General features: G+C 41.2%; 1 protein-coding gene across 1 annotated transcript in view; it reads left to right on the forward strand.

Moving 5' to 3' along the window:
• The first annotated feature begins 12132 nt into the window (after positions 1-12132).
• Positions 12133-20453, forward strand: part of LOC120568642 (disco-interacting protein 2 homolog C-like) — a 199914-nt gene continuing 191593 nt past the window's right edge. The window contains 1 exon segment of the mRNA XM_039816286.1: positions 12133-12401. Within this exon segment, the coding sequence (XP_039672220.1) occupies positions 12323-12401 (79 nt within the window). The 5' untranslated portion in view covers positions 12133-12322.

Below are 20453 nucleotides of genomic sequence, written 5' to 3' on the forward strand. Positions count from 1 at the left end.
TTCATAATACTGCCATGTGGTATTCTCTTCCTCTACTTTGTGGAATATGCAGATCATTCACTGCATATGGACCAACAAAAAAAAAAACTTAAACCATAAACTTTGGGGTCAGAGGTGCAACTGATGGTTTTGAGTGGGGGAATACTATGGCAGTATTGAATAATTGGAGCTCAGACGCAATTTTGTAATTTTCTCAATTTCTGATCCTCCTAAAAACAGAAAATTGGAAAAACAGTTTAAAGATCCAATTTTTTTTAATTGGTCAAGATAGAAAAAAAAGAAATAATGAAAAATTTGATATTGGAACCCATTTTTCTGTTTTTCCAAATGTCTCTGTGCTTAGAAAATTTAACTGATAAGTGTTACACTGACCATTTGCATACTGTGAATCGTTTTTTAATCAGTTTTGAATTGAATCTTAACATTTTCTGAATAGTGCACCCCCAGTATTTTCTCTCGTGACCATTTCTAGTTTAGTTAAGTTTATGATTCAAACGAATACCTAACATTATTACATCTAGGTTTCTTAACTGCAGTCACAAAAGATAAGCATGTTTCAATACTCTCAGCTTCACTCCCTTTGTACACTTTTAAATAAGATCTTGAAAGCAGGACGTTCATTTCTAACTATTAGTGCTGGGGGTTTCCATTTTAAAGCTATGCATTTCCTAGTTGCCAACAAAGCAAGATCCATGCGCATACTTTCATATTTATTCAACTTGTCAGACATATTAATTCCCAAAAGACATAAACGAGGTGAAAGGAGAACGGCTACATTTAAACAGATATCAGCTTTGTAAAAAATTTCCTAAATAACGAAAGTTGTTCACATGACCAAAGCATATGGGGAAAAAAGTACCTTTTTATATTTCTTACAAAGCCAAGAGATGAATGATATCTCACTGTTAATTGTATTTAATATATCTGGAGTATAGTAAACCCTGTGCATTATCTTAGATAGTGCTAATGTATTTCCCTTAAATTATAAGCGCATTAATGTACTTTCCTGCAAATAAAAGCAGTAATGATTCTTGACTGGAGACTTGATGACTCGGATGACTTCTGTGTATTCATACGTTTGAATGTTAGCTGTAATATAATTAATTGTTGCATCTAACGATCAGGTGTGTTGTGTGCGGCAGCAGCAGCAGCGCAAACTCTTAATCGTGATTGGACGACTCAAAAAATGTTCCCGGTATGTGATGGTCATGATTGGATGACTGGCTGTCAGTCAGACATTTCGCTATGGCAACACCTAATATCGATCATCAATAAGTATAATAAGCATCAGCTTTATCTTGGGTGTATAAAAAGAGTGACTTGATTTTGGAATTGCCTTCCCCCCCCCCCCCCCAAAAAAATAACTAGAGACTTGTTTGAGACTTGGACCAAATGACTTGAGACTTGGACCAAATAACTCGAGACTTGGACCAAATAATTAGACTTGTTTGAGACTTGGACCAAATGACTTGAGACTTGGATCAAATAACTCGAGACTTGGACCAAATAACTCGAGACTTGGACCAAATAATTAGACTTGTTTGAGACTTGGACCAAATGACTCGAGACTTGGACCAAATAACTTGAGACTTGGACCAGATGACTCTAGACTTGCTTAGGTCTTTAGCAAAGACGACTTGGTCCCAACACTGGGTCTTGATACTTCTACTTAAGTAAAAGATCTGAATACTGCTTCTACCTTTGGCCTACACATAACATGTATCTGTAATCTACCAATATTCACAGAGAAAAGACACAGATGCAAAGATTTTAGGATTTAAAATTGAGGTTTTGTTTGAGTCAGATTCTTACCTCCATTAATATGCATTTATATTCTCTTTAAATATGCCTGTAGTGTACACTAACGTACCCAGCTATTTAAGGCTTTGGGACGTGTGGACAGGTTTTCAGGTTTTCCCTCTGAAGGCTGAAGGGTTTAGGATCCTTTGAGGATCAAAAGCATCGAGCGACGGATTAAACTGGAAGTTGGCGGCTGATTCCTCTGAAACTGAGGCAAAGGAAATGCAGCCATCTGAGTCTCTGTCATCCTCTGGCTCTCTCTGGAAAGCTGCAGTTTCAAAACATGCAGTACTGCAGAGTCCAGTGGGAGTTTTCACCTTCAGGGTCTGTGTTTTCTGGGTATATCTGTCAGATGAACTCATGTACTCTATCAATTCCCAATGTATGTTCCAAATGTATAACACAATTCATTACGTGAAAGTAGATATCAACATTTTCATACTTGTTGAACTGGCAATATTTAGATTGCAAAATGATTTAACCATGTATCCTTTACTTTTAGCTCATTATTTAAACTGTTTAGTTAGTAGGCCTACTTTTAGCTTTGTTAGCCGCTTATGCAATACTTTAGCTAACTATTTCAACTGTATTAGCCATTACTTTTAGCTAACTATTTCAACTGTTTAGCCATTACTCTTAGCTAACTATTTCAACTGTATAGTCATTACTTTTAGCTATTTCAACTGTTTAGCCATTACTATAAATAAATTATAAAATGAAACATATTTACCTGAGAACTAGCTTTGAGATCCCTAGGACATCCTTTTTCCTTTATCTTCGCTTAAGGTCAGTCCTAAAATGTTATGGAGTACCATGGGGAAACAGTCTCGAGACCCACCCAGTCATTAAATGGCTTTTTGATTTTCCTGTGAGAGGATTAGTGTCCAGGATTTATGCTAAACTGATGCAAGTATCCGTAGGAGAACTCCCAATAGTAAAGAAATAGGAGCGAGAGCTGATCCCGGAGGGGAACCTAATTAATTGGGAGACGGTTTGGGACAACATTTTCCACTGTTCCAAGAACCCAAATCACCAGCAGATCCACTTCAACATATGCCACAGGACATATTGGACTCCTCAGAAGAGCCAAGTCTCTAAAGCCATTCCTACTCCCTATTGCACGCTCTGTCAGCCTGGACAAACTGGAACTTTCCTGCACATGGTCTGGGAGTGTGAACAGTTGTGAACAGGTCTGGGAGTGTGAACAGGTCTGGGAGTGTGAACAGGTGCAGGAGTTTTGGAATAAAACATATTACATCAGTAATATCGGATGTGATAGGATGTCAAATTCCTGCTGACCCGATTGTTTTGTTAATTATGACGACTCTAAATTACATCTGCTTGGGAGACAGAGGAAGATTTGGCTAGCCGGCTCAACCGCGACCAAGAAAATGATAGCTCAGTTCAATTTTCTAAGCACAAACGGACATTTGGAAAAACAGAAATGGGTTGCAATATCCAATTTTTCATTTTTTTTCCACCTTGACAAATTAAAAAATTGCATCTTTAAATTTTCAGGTTTTTTTATTCAGAGGATCAGAAATTGAGAAAATTACAAAATTGCGTCTGAGCTCCAATTATTCAATACTGCCATGGTATTCTCTTCCTCTACTTTGTGGAATATGTAGGTCATTAACTGCATATGGACCCAAAAAACAACAAACTGATAGACTTTGGGGTCAGAGGTGCTTGCAACTGATGGTTTCGAGTGGGGGGGACGGAACGAGGGAGAGAATACCACATGGCAGTATTGTGAATAATTGGAGCTCAGACGCAATTTTCTAAATTTCTGATCCTCTGAATAAAAACAGAAAATTGGAAAAACAGTTTAAAGATCTAATTCTTTTTTTTTTTTTTTTATCAAGGCGGAAAAAAATGAAAAATTGGATATATGAACCCATTTTTCAGTTTTTCCAAATGTCCGTTTGTGCTTAGAAAATTGAACTGATAAGCGTTACACTGACCTTCTATGGCTGTCTTAGCTCAGCTGCAGGCCCTCCTCCCTGCTATCAGGAGGTCGGCAGCCTGGCCCGAACGTTAGAGCGGTCGTTGGTGCACCTCAAATTCAGCCATTGCAAAGTGAAGCCCCGGTCACGGTGGGGGGCCAGACAGGGCGCCCCTGGATCAGACCACGGTGCTGGGGTTAGGGATGGCTGAATCCGAGTTGCCGCGGCGACTAACTCCGGTCCCCCTCAATCCGGTCAGATAATTCACCACCACAAAAATACAATCTAAATCTGTAGCAACTGTAGCCTACTTAATATCCTTACATGTTTAAAGAACAATTTGAATCAAATCAATGTGCACCGTGTCCGCACTTTGATATTTATGATTACCTTTAATTCCCCACGCCGCTAGTGAAAACAGTGTTCATATTAATGTCCACAAGGGACTAAAGCTTTGTGTTATATTACTGCTATTGACAGCGATGTATACAAACATATAGCTAACTTTATATTCTTTGTTACCTAAAGCAATTATTACACTTTTTTTTCACTTTCCACACCCTGGCATTAAGATCATGTTGTTTTTTTACTGACCCAAAGGTGCAGGTGGAAGGCTGGATAGATATTTGTCAACAGTGTTATGGCTACATTTGTTTGTAGCTTAAATTGTGTTTTTCTGTTCATTATAGTTAGTTTAATAGCATCTACAGCAATAACTCTGTTCCCACATTTGCTCTTTTTCATCCCTGCAATTACACACTTTATCCAATTTTTCCCCCTACAGCCTCATGGACTCTCAGGGCACATGTTAGAGAATATTATCACTTGTACAGGCCAATTCTGTAGATTTGATGTAACTGATGTTAGGATGTTTATTGTTGTATAGTTTTATAATAAATTATATTTAAATCTACTCTGTGTTTGTCTTTACTGACTGAAAATGTTAATTTCACGTTCAGATCTGTCAATTCAAATACAAACAAATCACACATTCCTGATAAAACTAAGCATTAATACTATCTTCATTTTAAAAGGTTACAAATTCACACAATGTTTTATATATGTACTTTGTACTTTCAATAAATCAAAAAATGTGTAACCGTGATTGTAATGATAGAACTGATGAATAAATCACAATTTGGCAATATTTGAATGTCTTAAAACAAGTGATGACTTTCAAAGTGTTCACTGCATAGAGAAGTCTTGTTGAGTCTGTCTTCTCGGGATGAGCGTCCGCTGGTCCAGCCGGTCTGGGCCACCTAACGTTAGATGGAAACAATACCAACGGATATATATATAAATGTGCTGGGTAACCACCTTCAAAGACATCTTTACATGCAAACAATACAACCTACATTTCTTCAATGTTCAACAGGTCATAATCAAATTATTTCAGCTAAAAAGAAATATGGCCTAATCTAAAATGCCTATTCTAGTAGTTACATAATAAAAAATAATGTCACTGGTCTTATTTTACATCCATGACTGTCAGTGTAAGAGTGCAACAGAGTTCTACACCTGGCCGGGAGCTGCTTCTCTCGGCCAGACTCTGGTCCACTAGCCTGGTCCTACCAGACTCTGGTCCACTAGCCTGGTCCTACCAGACTCTGTTCCATTAGCCTGGTCCTACCAGACTCTGGTCCACTAGCCTGGTCCTACCAGACTCTGTTCCATTAGCCTGGTCCTACCAGACTCTGGTCCACTAGCCTGGTCCTACCAGACTCTGGTCCATTAGCCTGGTCCTACCAGACTCTGGTCCACTAGCCTGGTCCTACCAGACTCTGGTACATTAGCCTGGTCCTACCAGACTCTGGTACACTAGCCTGGTCCTACCAGACTCTGGTCCATTAGCCTGGTCCTACCAGACTCTGGTACATTAGCCTGGTCCTACCAGACTCTGGTACAGAGAGTCTGGCCTCTCTCCATTGACAAGTGTTAACTTCCTTGAAGGTGGGTACTCTGTTGAAGTTTAAAACTATTGGATCTGCCCAGAGCCACTCTGGATCTGCCGTAACCAATCGCTAACGTTTGTTCATGACGTCAGCTTAGCATCGCTAGCGTTAGCCTTAGCCAACTCCTTCACCGCTAACGGAGCGAGCTGGAAAACCAAACTGTTCCCGAACCCCGTGGGGAGGAGGGCCACGACATCATGGCCACCAACACAACTCAGCAAAGATTGGTCTTGCTCGGGCTTTAACTTCTGGGCCCAGTTTTTCAAAAGTAATCCAGCGGGATTTCGGATCACGGATTGGATCAAATCTTGGAAATGGGTTTTTGAATAGCAAAAGAGGGATTCTGAACTAAGATCAGATCAGATCATGTAATCCGATGTTAGATTTGATCTGGATCAAACCTGCCCTTTTGGGTTTTTCAAAACTTTAGACTGGGTTTGGGATCTATTTGATCCAAAAAAACAGGATTATCCTGAACCCATCAGAAGGGTGGATTCAGTTGTGATTTTTCAAACCAAATAAAATCAGAGACTGTTTTTTTCTTTTTTTTTTAAGTGAATGATCACAAAATCAATGTTTACTGATGATATATACATTTCTTCATATTTGAAGCATATGTAAAGAATGGCACATCTAATGAGATATGGTAAATAAAAAACCAAAAAATAAACATAACAAAATAAGGAATGTAAAATGTTTCTGTGTCTTAAAATGAAAACAAACAATGGCTATTTGTGGCCACCGGTATTTTGCCTACCTGTTGTTCTTTGCTAAACCAGTAGGCTACACCGTTGGTTCCATTTAAGGCTCTGCTAAACAGGATTTGGTAATCCTGAAATTTGGTATTTGGATCACAGCGATCCAATTCAATAGCCTAGAAATCTAGACGCACCCTAGTGGCAGCAAAATTATTTCCGTTGGCTTGCGAGCTGGGAAAACCAAACTCTGGTCAGGCCAATCACATCGTGTATAGAGTGTATAGAGTGGGCGGGGCTTATGGCTGCTGCTGCTGCTGGGAACAGTGGTCTTATGAAGACTTGGAGTTCAGCTTTTCTTTGAGAAAAGAACAAAGAACGGCACAGAAGTCATTCTTAAAAAAGGAAGATGTGTTCCGAGTTTTTCCGACCGGATACGGCAAAAGTTTAATCTATCAACTAGCTCCGCTACCTTCTTCGTTGCTCTGATTGGTTGTAGCGCTATCCTATTACGTGCAGAGGGAATTTGAAAGACAACCGTTTATCCCGCCCCTCAGATTGAGCCCTGCCAATGGGGAGTTCCCAGACCCAACATCTGGATGTGGGTCTGGCTTGTCAGGCTAGCAATCCAATGTTCCTTTAAAAAACTGGCATAAAAGTAAGATGGATCAGGTGATCCTGGATAGCAAAACATGGGATTTCCAAATCCAGATCAATTTGATCCAGATAAAATTTTGAGAAAAACTGGGCCCTGGATATTCAGCAACATTGCCACAACGCACCGAATGGCTTCGCTCGCCTCTTTTGCATCAACGCCATCGCTCTCAGCCACTCCCTCTGTTCTCTGATTGGACCGGTAAAGATTTGGCAAACCCAGACGGAGTACTGAAGGGAAATGAAAATCGAGCGGAAGTACGTAGGAGGGCGGAGCCAGGCTAGCAAAGCTTAGCCGCGCTATTAACTCCAGTTCCTGCTGTTGACTGTAATAACGTAGTGACTATTTTCCAACCTCACACAAACACCCATTGTTCTTAGTGTTTTCACTCTACATTTAAACACTACAAATTAAGTTTAAGATTCGGTGCTAGCTGGTTTAGCATACTGATAGCATCCTTCGCAGAGGCTTCTGTCTATGGCTAATTAACGTGCTAATAATGCTCACGAACGTTAAAAAATATATTTGAATTTCACTCACCGAAAGAACTGGAGCGTAGACTTCTTGGGAGGGTCCGTTAGTACAATCAAATGTACGGCAAGCCATATTATGCGTTGGATATTTGCTTGAAAATTGTCCGAAAGAAAACACCTAGTAGGTCAAGTGCAGTGAGTCGAATTAGGGCTCCTGCACACTGCCGGCGTGGCGTGAGCGTGGCGTTTCTGTTGCGTGTCAGTTGTGTAGCGGCTGCGTTGTGTAGCAGCGTCCGCTGCTCGCCTTGTCTGTACACATTGAAATTTACCGCACTCAAGCAGTAGCATACTTCATGTTGAACATAAATATATACTGATCTGATTACAGCAAAGACAACATCTGCAGTATTGATGGCAAAATAGGCTCCAGAATATTTCCTTCTGTATTGACAGGTGCAATATTTGAAAATCGATAATTATTTATTATTATTTTTTTTAAATTACATTTATGTCTGCATTTATGTCAAAACCTCGAGACTTCCCAAACATCAAATTGTCATTTATTAATATGCATTTGTGTCAAAATGACATTACAACACTATTCTATTTTGCCTGGAAACGCTTCCAACACGCTCGCGTGTCGCGTGAAAAATAGGCGTCGGTCTGATTTCTAGCATGCACGCGTTTTCGGAGACGTGCGTGTCACGCAGGCAGTGTGTAAGCTCTGACCTGTTAACACGGGAGCCGAAATAAAAATGGACACGCCACGCAGCTGACGCGCTCTCGCCACGCAGCCAGTGTGCAGGAGCCCTAAAGCTTTAGCTCGTTGTAGTGTCGGAGGGCGGAGATGCAGTGCTAGCCTCGTAAACGTGTTTAATTCTCCTGTAAAGTTGGGCATTTTTAACATCGGGCTCAATGGGAATTGACTCATTTCTGGAGCCAGCCTCAAGCAGCCACTCGATGAACTGCAGTTTTTGGCACTTGCGCATGTGCATCACTACTACGTGGGAGGGGTATTTACCATAGACTGCATATAAGAATGGACCAACAGACCCCGTGTCTCTGGACGGAGACTAGTGAAGGATATTAGAAGCACTTTTCCGGTGATGGCTGAGCGTTACTGAGCAGCCTCCAACTGAGAGAGAAGACGTAGATGTGACGTGAGCAACCTGTCTGAAAGTGTGAAGTCTTCTGGTAGCTGTGCCGAGAGAAATCTCAATCATTCCCAATCTTACAGAGACGGAGAGCGTAGGTATATGTAAGGAGATAACATAGGCACAGGCTAATTACTGATCACTAACATGCTAGTTAACATTAGTAATTAAACTTAAACAGCTAATGTAAGTCCAAACTGCCTGCGAGCTTCTCCTGTACTATACGGTAATTCCTCTACTATGTTACACAATCGTTAGCCTATTGTTATAAAAACGTCTGGTACGGAGCCATAACGTGAGGTACAAGGTAATGGAGCCTTTTATACATTGTCGTGTTTCTTTAGAAATAAACAACGGACAAATAGAGTCTTTAAACGCTTCAGATGTAAAGTTATTCGCTGTCAAAGTGACGTCAAAATGAATGGGAGTCAGTGGAACGCTAACGGGACGTGATGGCTTTGTAGCATCAAAATGGCGCCACAGGAGGTTCAAGTTCTGAAGCGAAGCTTACCCCCCTTGGTATTTACGAATCCTATATGGCCACACCCTACGAAGCAGCTCGATTGGTTGGGGTTAGGCATTGACCTCGAGTGGTTAAGGTTAGGATATCCGATTGGTCAGGGGATAGGACCTGAACAAATCGGGTTATGTTACCTTCCGTAAGCTTGGACGCCTGGCCAATGGTAGTGTGTGAATGCTATTGAAGGGCGGGGTCTTGGCATGGCCATTGTAAGGAAAACAAATTTGCGCATGGGAGATTGCCCCTTGGTAGCCTATAGACATCCAGTCTCACACGCGTCTCACAAGCCCTCTCCTGGATTGACGGCAGCCCTTCATTCTTCTATCCTCTTAAAATAATCTGTCTGGCTGTCACTGAACTAGTCTGGACCCAGCCGCTTATGTGCTTATATCCATCCTGTTGAGGACTGACCCATCTCCCAGAACAAATAATCTCCGGCTGAAATGGAACCTGGGTCCCCTGCGATCCCACATATGGTTATGGATCCCGGCCCAAAATTCATAGACCTTTTATAGTTTTAATATTACTACAGATTCTGAAAAGTATTGAAGATTCTTAAAAAAATGTGTGAATTGAGCTTTAGGTCCTGATGAGCGAGGAGAGCCACAAGATGGCAGCGTGTTCACACAGGACGCTGCTTCTTCATCTGCACCGATCTGATGATGATGATGATGATGATGATGATGATGATGATGATGATGATGATGATGACTGCGGACCTGACTTGGACTGGATTAAGTCGGTCTTGACTCCGGCCCTGAGCGTCTGGCTCTTAAACTGATAGATAGGTCTTGCCTGATGGGTCCAGATCTTTGAATAAGCTCAATCCACCGAGTGGAACCTGTTGACGATTCTGTCTGATATTCAGGCAAAATAGTCACAGTAAAGTTTCGGGTCATAAAACTAAAACAATAAGCTGAAAAGCTCTTTATTAGCTTACCACGGACACTTTATAACTCTTGACTGCACTGACTTGTAGTGTTGCCCCTTCAGCGCTGGCACTTTACTTTTTTAAACATGGGACTTCCTGTGCTTAGTTTACTTGTTACATAATGTGTAAAAAAAATAAAATTCAATACAAAGCCAATATCTTTCATCGTTGTTGTTCCATATGAGGAATATGTGGTTTATCTGCATATAGATAGATAGATAGATAGATAGATAGATAGATAGATAGATAGATAGATAGATAGATAGATAGATAGATAGATAGATAGATAGATAGATGGTTAGATAGATAGATAGATAGATAGATAGATAGATAGATAGATAGAAGGGTAGATAGATAGAAGGGTAGATAGATAGATAGATAGATAGATAGAAGGGTAGATAGATAGAAGGGTAGATAGATAGATAGATAGATAGATAGAAGGGTAGATAGATAGATAGATAGATAGATAGATAGATAGATAGATAGATAGATAGATAGATAGATAGGGGTAGATAGATAGATAGATAGATAGATAGATAGATAGATAGATAGATAGATAGATAGATAGATAGATAGATAGATAGATAGATAGATAGATGGACAGGTGGATAGGTATATAGATAGATGGATGGATGTCTGGCGCCCTCTGACGGTTATTTTATTATTATTTTTAATTATTTTTTTCCCTTTCAAACAGAAAACAACAACTTGTTCTTAGAAGTCAGTGGAAATAAAATGACGTGTGTTCATTTACTGCTGTTTTTAATCTGTCGGAAGTCACCGACAGACAGTATAATGATCTACCTGCGAGCTGCATGAAGTCACATACAATTAACAAGCGTCACACCGGAAGACGGGTTGAGTGTACCTTCAAAATAAAAGCACAAGAGCAGTTTGGTGAGTAAAAAGGATAGACCTTTTTCACGGCAGACATGTTGACATGTCATAGTAGGAAAAGCACAGGTGTATTCAAACCCATTACCGATGGCTGCATTCCACTTAGGAGAGACCCTGGTATTAAACCATTACTGATGGCTGCATTCCACTTAGGAGAGGTCCTGGTATTAAACCATTAATGATGGCTGCATTCCACTTAGGAGAGGTCCTGGTATTAAACCATTAATGATGGCTGCATTCCACTTAGGAGAGGTCCTGGTATTAAACCATTAATGATGGCTGCATTCCACTTAGGAGAGGTCCTGGTATTAAACCATTAATGATGGCTGCATTCCACTTAGGAGAGGTCCTGGTATTAAACCATTAATGATGGCTGCATTCCACTTAGGAGAGGTCCTGGTATTGTGCATGCTGACTCACTGAAATATCTTACTGTTATCGTTAAGGTTATCAATCTCAGCTGTGCTTTTCCTACTATGACAAGTCAACTGCTGTGGAAAAGGTCCATTGTTTAAAATGTTTGAAATCGTAATCAGTGTATTTTAGTCTGCTTTGCGTTTAACTTTCTGAAGACACCTGATGAGAAATTATTTGATATTTGCTTTTGTGTGTAAACTATATTCACTCAGTCAGTCATCTGTACTTCATAACGAAAGATGGGTGTAATATAAAAATATAAAATACATACCACAAAAGTCAATGATACCAACTTTCTCAGAATAAACTTTCTCTTTAATGCAATGTGAAATCAATATAAAATGGGCTATTTTTTTATTTTTCATTAAAAACGTCTTTTTTTTATTCATTTTTATTTTTATTTTACTCTTGTGTGTAATGCAACGCAACACAAAAGATGGGGAGAACTACATGAGATTAAGAAGTAAAGGAAGAAGAAATCAAAGAAGAAAGAAAAGAAAGAAAGAAAGAAAGAAAGAAAGAAAGAAAAAGAGGTGTATGGAGAAAAGAAAACATTAATTTCATATATTATACTAACATTATATGAGCTACAGTAAATAACACCGTAATTTGGCCATTTGTCAACATATCGCGTGTGCCGTGGCGGCTTTTATTTTTAAAATAAAACCACCGGAAGTAGAGCCGCCATGCTTTTTCTAGCTTAACGCTGGTGTGTGCGGGGAGCTAACAGCGCTGCTGCCGCACACAGAGAGCGACACGCAGAGACTCTCAGTCCGACTGACTTTGGATATTTTGGGGGGTTTGTGGAGAAGCCTGGAGAGAGAAAAGAGGCAGAGAAACACACGGGAAAACAGAGATTTAAAGTCGGTTTGTTACGGCGGAATGGCGGACCGGGACCCGGTGCCGCTTCCTGCGGAGGTGCGGGCCAGACTGGCCGAGCTGGAGCTGGAGTTATCCGAGGGTGAGTACTTGGATTTCACCGCGGAGCTTCGGGCGGCTGTGCCCCGGGCTCTGCTGCTGCTGCTCTGGGGGGTGTTTGTGTCGCTGCTGGCCGGTCTCTGCTGAGAGGACGAACCGGTTCAGAGTTTGAGCTGCGGGGAGGAAAAGTGTTGAGCTCCAAGTGCCACAAGTTCAAGTCCATATTTCCATATTTCCATTGGTTTTGGGTTTTTTTTTTTTCTGGCTGTGATTTGGATGCAGGGGGATGTGGTGTTTTTGGCGGTGTAGCAGTGAAATGGTGAAGTGGGAACTGACTTGACATGCTTTTGGAAGGACTGTAGTATTCCTATAATATTCTTCTAATATGACAAATAAGATCATTGTATAAATATAGCATCAAAACTGTCTAAATAGAGATGTCAAAATGTCAACAAAAAGTGCACAGAAATATCAGAATTACTACAGAAAAACAACACAAGAGTTATTACTTGGCACCAGGTAGCCTATCATATGAACATTACAGAAAAAGATTTAAAAAAACAAAATGTTTAACCCTTAAATATTTAGGCTATGCACCCAAAAAAACTACAAAACTCTACAGGAAGTAGTAGTGATATTATATGAGGCATGCAGCCATTGATTCATTTCATTATTGACTGCCTTTTCCAATGAGAGTGAGCACTACAAGTATCCAGAAACTAATTTAATACCTTAAAATTGCTTCTTTTTTTACCCCACACATTCAGTTTACAATGTTATAAAACAGAAAAGCAGCCATCTTTCCATCACTGTGGATAAATGCCACCCTAAAGTACACTTTCTTGCACCCAACGAAATTTCAAAACTCTACTAAGAATGTTGGGGCTGCAGCCATTGGTTAATTGAATTATTGACTATCTATTTTCAGTGAATGAATTGATTCTCACTCTTTAAATTGCTACAAAACTGTAAAATGATGCCAATTACATTGGTCCAGAAACCAATTTAGCATCTTTATTTTGCAAAATTGCAAACCCCCCAAACATTCAGTTAATATGATTATATAAAACCAAAAAGCAGCAGTGTAGTTATGTTAAAACATTGTTTTTGTTGATTAGAGGAAAAATGTTTCCAACAAAACTACAAAAACTCTAAAAGAATTTCATAATGAGGGCTGCAGCTATAGGGGATGTAACGGTATGAAAATGGAACCTCACGGCTATAGTGACCGAAATGATCACGGTTTTCGTATTTTTTTGGGTATTTTTTGTAGGGAAAGTGGAAGAGAAATTTACTTAAACTCAAACAAAATAAAATGCCATGTTACTTCACGTTATGTGCCACTCATTACGTCTATGTTACCGATACAGGACACGATTGTTTCAACCGTTTCAACTGTATTTATTTTATAAATGTTGATAGTGTTTGGATGTCGGTTTGTTCGAATTCGGCATTAGCAAAACACACACACAAATTTGTATTAAAATAACAGACAAGTGACTTTTGTGCATGGACAAGTGAAACGTAAATGTAGGGCCTACACAAGCTGAAATAGTTTCAAAAAGGGTAACGGTGTTTATTATATTACAAAAATATAGGCAAAACCTTATCAGAAGTGCAACTTTTAACCTCAAAGGAACAAGGGCTTATCCTGCACGTTCTGCAGACAGGAGAACTATCTTCAGTCAACTGTCCTTCGGCCTTCTTATAATACCCAAAATATGCCCATGCTTTCAGACTCGGTCCTCTTAGAGGGCTGATTAATGTCCTGAGCGCTGAACGCATGTTGGAGGCTACGCATGGCGCCCGCGCGGCCACTTCAGGAGACTCTGGCGAAGCTGGGAACACGCGGTTTCCACACCGCGGTAACCCACCGTGATGATAATGATATTTTAAACGAAAACTGTAATTGTTATCGTCAACATTTTTAGCGCGGTTTACCGTTGCACCGGTAATCGTTACACCTCTAGCTGCAGCCATTGAGCCATGACAGTTTTTTTTTTCTCCAATGCATTAATTATAAAGTGACCAATACAAGTGTCCGGAAACCAATTTTTTTTTTTTTATAAAGATCATTTTTGGGGCATTTTAGGCCTTTTTATTGAGAGAGAGAGAGAGAGAGAGAGAGGAGAGAGAGAGAGAGATGCAACAAAGGGCCACCAGGTGAGCTACCCAGGCGCCCGAGAAACCAGCAGTGTAGTCTACGCGATACGCAGGTCTACGCAGTAATACCCACTAAGAAAGCTCCAGGATTTCCATACACCCTCTTAAAAATGCCCGATGACCCACAACAACATACTTTCCATTATAATTTTGCTATATTTTGAATTGTCATCTGTGTTTTTTTTGCATAAAAGTGTGTCAGAATGCAGGAAATGAAGTCTTTGACGCTCAAAATGTCCCTGTGGGAGGACACCCAGACCCCCCACTGTGATATGCCCCCCCCCCTCCCCTCCCATTCTGGCCCATACATATACAGTACAGTACAGTATACTCACTACAATACATTAGACTACACCACTGCGAGGAACCAATTTAACACTTTTAAATAGCTTTTTGTGCAAATTGCAAACCCCAAAATATTCCATTTCCGACGATATAAAACAGAAAAAGCAGCCATCTTTCCATCACGGCCCATAAACGCCACCCCGAAGTACACTTTTAAAGTCTCCGCTGAGCACCAGAGGGGCATCGTGTGCTGTCTGTCCCGGTGGGAATATCGCAGGAACGCCGTAGACGTTGACCTTTTTGGTGTTTGTCGCTAGAAGAAGTTGTTGTCGTCGTCGTAGAGGGTTGTTCTTCACTGTCGTATTGGGAAAATCCCATCAAGCAGAGTTTGGGCATGCTGCTCAGATTATGTGCACGCACGGGGTGTGCAGCTGTTACCACACACACACACACACACACACACACACACACACACACACACACACACACACACACACACACACACACACACACACACACACACACACACTTCACATGACACAATGCAGCCAGGCAGCTTTTGGCAGGGCTGAATGATTCCCATTATATTCCAGCTTCTTTTCCATAACACCAGAACACACATTGGCTTTCTTTTTTGCAAGGTACTGAAATGCAGCCTTTGGTATTGATTTTCTCATTAGCCCCCCTCCTCCCTCCTCCCTCCTCCCTCCTCATCCTCTTCCTCCTCTTCTTCTTTTTCAGATTGATATGTCACATTGCTGCAGACTCACTCTCAGCCTGGAGAGTATCATAGTGTCATATTTCAGCTGTGTTTTCCCCCCGTTTCTCATGGAGTGTGGGGAGGCTTTCGCCGAGCTCAGCCATGTATGGAGAGAGAGAGAGAGAGAGAGAGAGAGAGAGAGAGAGAGAGAGAGAGAGAGAGAGATTTTAACAGCTGACTGCAAATGCACATATTAATGTTTCCACTGCTGCTGGTGCAAATGCAGCTTTCAGAGGAATCTGAATCTGCAGCTGAGAGAGCAACGAGAGGAGGGGAGGATGGGGGGGCGGGGGGGGAGGAAGGTGACACATTACTCTTTTTGTTTTTATTTTTTTGTTTTTATGTATCGATGTAAACAAGTGCGTCTGGGGGGGAAATGGGGTCAGATGCCCGAGTGCATTATTTACATGCCCCAGCCGACGCTGTAAGTGCGCGCCGCCAGCGAACGCAGCGCTTTCCCTTGCATCCCCCGCAGACTTTGACCTAATTTTTTGATTTCCGCGCATCGTCCCTTCCTCCTCTGGAGGAGGGGAGGAGGTGGGGGGGGGGCGACATTGTCAACGGTCAGGTGTCACTAGAGCTTCACAGAGGCCACATGTGCTGTCGAGGAGCCCTTGATCAAGGCATTAAACTCCCCTATACCCCTCCCCTCCTCTATACCTTGCTTCCCTATTGGGCTGATCTGTCGTCTGGAGAAAGTCTGGAAATTGCAGTTTTATTTCACAGAAAGAGGAGCGATGATAAAACACAAACGGAGTTACAACTGTCGATTAACGTGTGGATTATTGTCTGGATGAATCGATTCGTTGTTTGGTCTATAAAATGTCAGAAAATGCTGAAAAATGTCTTGTTTTGAACACAACTTGAAGATATTCAGTTTACTGTCACAGAGGAACTAGAAAAACACACTTAAGATTAGATAACGTTCACACCGCTAGTCTTAACGCTTAATTTGGATGTTTTTTGCTCGATCAGATTTTTTATTTGGCTGTTCACATGACCTTTTAACATGTGGCCTATATCAGAGTCCAGTGTGAACTGTTTGACATCAGACGCAGCACCCTGTTGCACTAAAGTTAGGGAGGTTATGGAGGAAGTCAGCATTTTTCACTTTTATTTCAAAATGTTTGTGTAACGGCAGCCGTAACATTAACGAGCAGGTGCTGAGGAGGAGAAGAATAAAGAGAAAGGGAGACAAATTGGCGATTTTGGCCTTTTGTGGAGGTTATGGCTGCAAATTCACTCCAGAGGCCTGTGTGGATGCAGAGACGAAGCCAGGACTGGTGGGACTGCGTTGTGAGTAGCTTCACAGAGACGCAGTTTAACTCCCACCGGCGCACAATTGTGACAAAGGTCGAATGTAGATTGACGTAAAAGTCGCATCAAATCCTCCTCGGTTGTTCACATTGCGGCCGCGTTGGGAAAAAAAATCAGACCTGGGTCTGATCCGGTACCAAATATATGGAAGTGGTCTAAATCTGATAAAATTGAAAAATCAAAAATCTGGGCAAGATTTGAGTGTTCACACTACTTCTGAAGGAGTCTGACCTGGTCACCTTGACCCCCCCCCCCCCAAAAAAAAAATCTGATTTGGACCACTTTTGCCTGCAGTCTGAACGTAGAGCTGGGCAATATATCGATATCGTTGAGGTGCCCCCCCCGCAACAAAAAAAAAAAAAAAAAGGGAAAAAAAAAAGGGGTGATATGAGAGTAGATATCGTCTTAGATTTTGGATATTGTAATATCGTAATATGACATTAAGTGTTGTCTTTTCTAGGGGTGGGAATCACCAGAGGCCTCACAATACGATATCATCACGATACTTATGTCATGATACAATATTATTGCGATTTTAAACATATCGCAATATTCTGTGATGTATTGCAATGTATTACCTTTTTCCAACTTCAAATTTTTCCCAGTTTCAAATGATGTCCCCAAAGGACAATTTTGTCAACATCTGTTTTATCTAAAAAGACACATTTCTCTGTTTGTTTATCTCACTTCATTTGTATTGCTGCAAAATGGGGATTGTCAAGCAGACAAACTGACCAACACATATATCATAAAAGATCCATACTTGGCGTCTGTGTATCGATACAGTATTGCCACGAAAAATATCGCGATACTATGCTGTATCGATTTTTTCCCCACCCCTAGTCTTTTCCTGGTTTTAAAGGCTGCATTACAGTAAAGTGATGAACTTTTGTGAACTTACCAGACTGTTCTAGCTGTTCTATTATTCACCTTTACCCACTTAGTCATCATATCCACATTACTGATGATTATTTATCTAAAATCTACAATATCGTTGCGGTATCGATATCGAGGTATTCGGTCAAAAATATCGTGACATTTGATTTTTCTCCATATCGCCCAGCCCTATCTGAACGTAGCCTAAGATAGACTTTAATGATCCCAAATTGGGAAAGTTCAGTGCCACAGCAGCAAAATATCAGACACACAGCACACATACAGACTATACAAGAAATATTAAATAGGATACAATAACATGAACAAATATTCCCAAAAAAATAAAGATACAAAATACAAAGGAAAGAATGTACAAATGGGTATGCACGTTGGGAATAAAAATGTACAACTGCTTAAATAGTATATATAAAGCTGTCAGTAGAGCCTATGTGTCTATGTGTGAGTCTTATCTAACACTCAGTGATGAAGTGGTAACAAGTTGTATTGCCTGGGGTAGGAATGATTCCTTGTAGCGGTCAGTGCGACACCGGAAGTAAGGAATCAGAGAATTTTGACCAAACCGATTAATCGATTATCGAAATAGTCTGTGATTAGTTGACAGCTATTTGATTCGTACTTGCAGCTCTACTTATTTCCATATGGAGGTTAGTATGGCCTGGATGTGGAAATTGCCGTTTTTAGTTCCGCAGAGAGAGGAGGGATGTTAAAACATGAATAAACTCTCCTTTGGTGCACGACCAAGAACACGCTCTGCGGAAATATCGCAGCTTTGTTTTATGAAGGGGGAAAAAAATAATAAATCAGATACCTCCAGTGCATTCCCGGGAGTTATTTTAAGCTCAAATGTTTACTCAAAATGATTCCCCTTCACTGCAGCGGGCTCAACGGTAGTAATAAGAGAGGCTCACGTGTTGGTCTGCGATTCGAAACCACTGAGCTCGATGTTTTCTTGGTCACTTGTGGATTTCTCTCAACCTCTCCTCTCGGTTTCTCCTTAAAGTGCCCATGTTATGAAAAAAAAGCGCATACAAACTTTGAAAAGAAATCCATCCATGGTGTTCTGAGAGAGATACGGTTTCTGAATGTGTCCTGCCTTCAGTCTCCGGGTGAGCTGGTCAACATCTGCACGGCTTTCTGCATCACTAGCCGAAACCAGGGGCCTAGGGGGCTAACCGTAGCGCTAGCATGCTAGCGCTAGCATGCTAGCTCGTTCTCCATGGCAAAACACTGCTACAACTCACACTAGTTCACCCTAATCTACAAAAGAACTACTTCCATGTCCCTGTTCTGCAGGTATTCCACGCAAAGTGTGAAGTGCGCCCTCGTTTAGAAGAAGTCTCCCGGCTAATCCTGCCTTGTACAGGCTGAAGTTGGAGAAACCGCTAGCTAGCTGATGTGATCCTTCCCTAGCTACTGCGCATGTGCAACTCCCAACAAAGATGGTAAAGAAGTGCGATGCCTCACTCTGTAGCTAAAACAGAGAGCTCAACACACAGGGTGAAAAGAGGAGCTGCAGCAATGTGCAGTACAACAAAAATATCGTGTTTTTTTTTTTTTCTCGTCATATGTTTCCCCAGCGTATACGCGCCAGTAAAAGAAAATGGAAATACATGAATACATTTAGATTTAAAAAGCAATAATTGCATGAAAACAGGTTGTTGACGAGTCTCGAAGCTCGAGTCCGAGTCAAGTCTGAAGTGTTTTGTGTTGAGTCGCAGTACGTCCCCGTCTCTGGCGTCTGGTCGCCGCGAACCGTCTGGTCTTCCATACTGATTGCGGCTCAAAGAACGGACTTCTTCTCTCCTGTAGCCAATCACTGCAGCGCGGCCTATGCGTCCCGCGTCCGCATTGTTACAAAAATCTTGGAGGTGCGCGGCTCGGCGATCAGACCCTCCGCAGACGCGATATTATGGAACCCACGCAACTTCTAGGCAAGACCCGCCCTTCAATAGTAATACAAACTAATGCCAAGTCTTAGCCCTGAAATAATTGGTTTACTGTTGTCCCCAGACGGGAGGTGAATCCCCAAAAATGATGTTGCTGTGGGAACCACAACGTGAAACAACAACAACAACAAACTACTTGTGAAAAGAGCTGCAGTAACCCAAAAATCGAATCCAAAACCCCGAGACAGCTCTTTTGAGGAAGTAAGAAATTGCAAACTTTACCTCAAAGTGGTCCTCGCAAAGATAGAAACACACACACACACACACACACACACACACACACACACACACACACACACACACACACACACACACACACACACACTGCAGAATGACAGGTTGTCCTGAACTAATCTGGCTGCTGGCTGAATATTAAGCTCTGTGGTTCAGCCCAGATAACAAGCTGTCCGCACACACACACACACACACACACACACACACACACACACACACACACACACACACACAACCTGTGTGTATAATGTAAGACAAGAAGCAAGCAAATTTTCACATTTAAGAAGATGGAACCATGAAATGTTTGTCATGTTTGCTTGAAACGGTTCACTATTTATTTATAGTTTATTATTATTATATTATTTATATATAACAGTTGGGGATGAATTGTCTTTAGATTACATCATCAGTGAAATGTGAGCCATGTTGCAGCTGTATTGTTTTGAAACGGTTCAGTCCAGTGCTGGGTATCGCCACTGATTTCCCCCAATTT

The sequence above is a fragment of the Perca fluviatilis genome, chromosome 11 (assembly GCF_010015445.1).
Source record: "Perca fluviatilis chromosome 11, GENO_Pfluv_1.0, whole genome shotgun sequence".
Classification (NCBI taxonomy): Eukaryota; Metazoa; Chordata; class Actinopteri; order Perciformes; family Percidae; genus Perca; species Perca fluviatilis.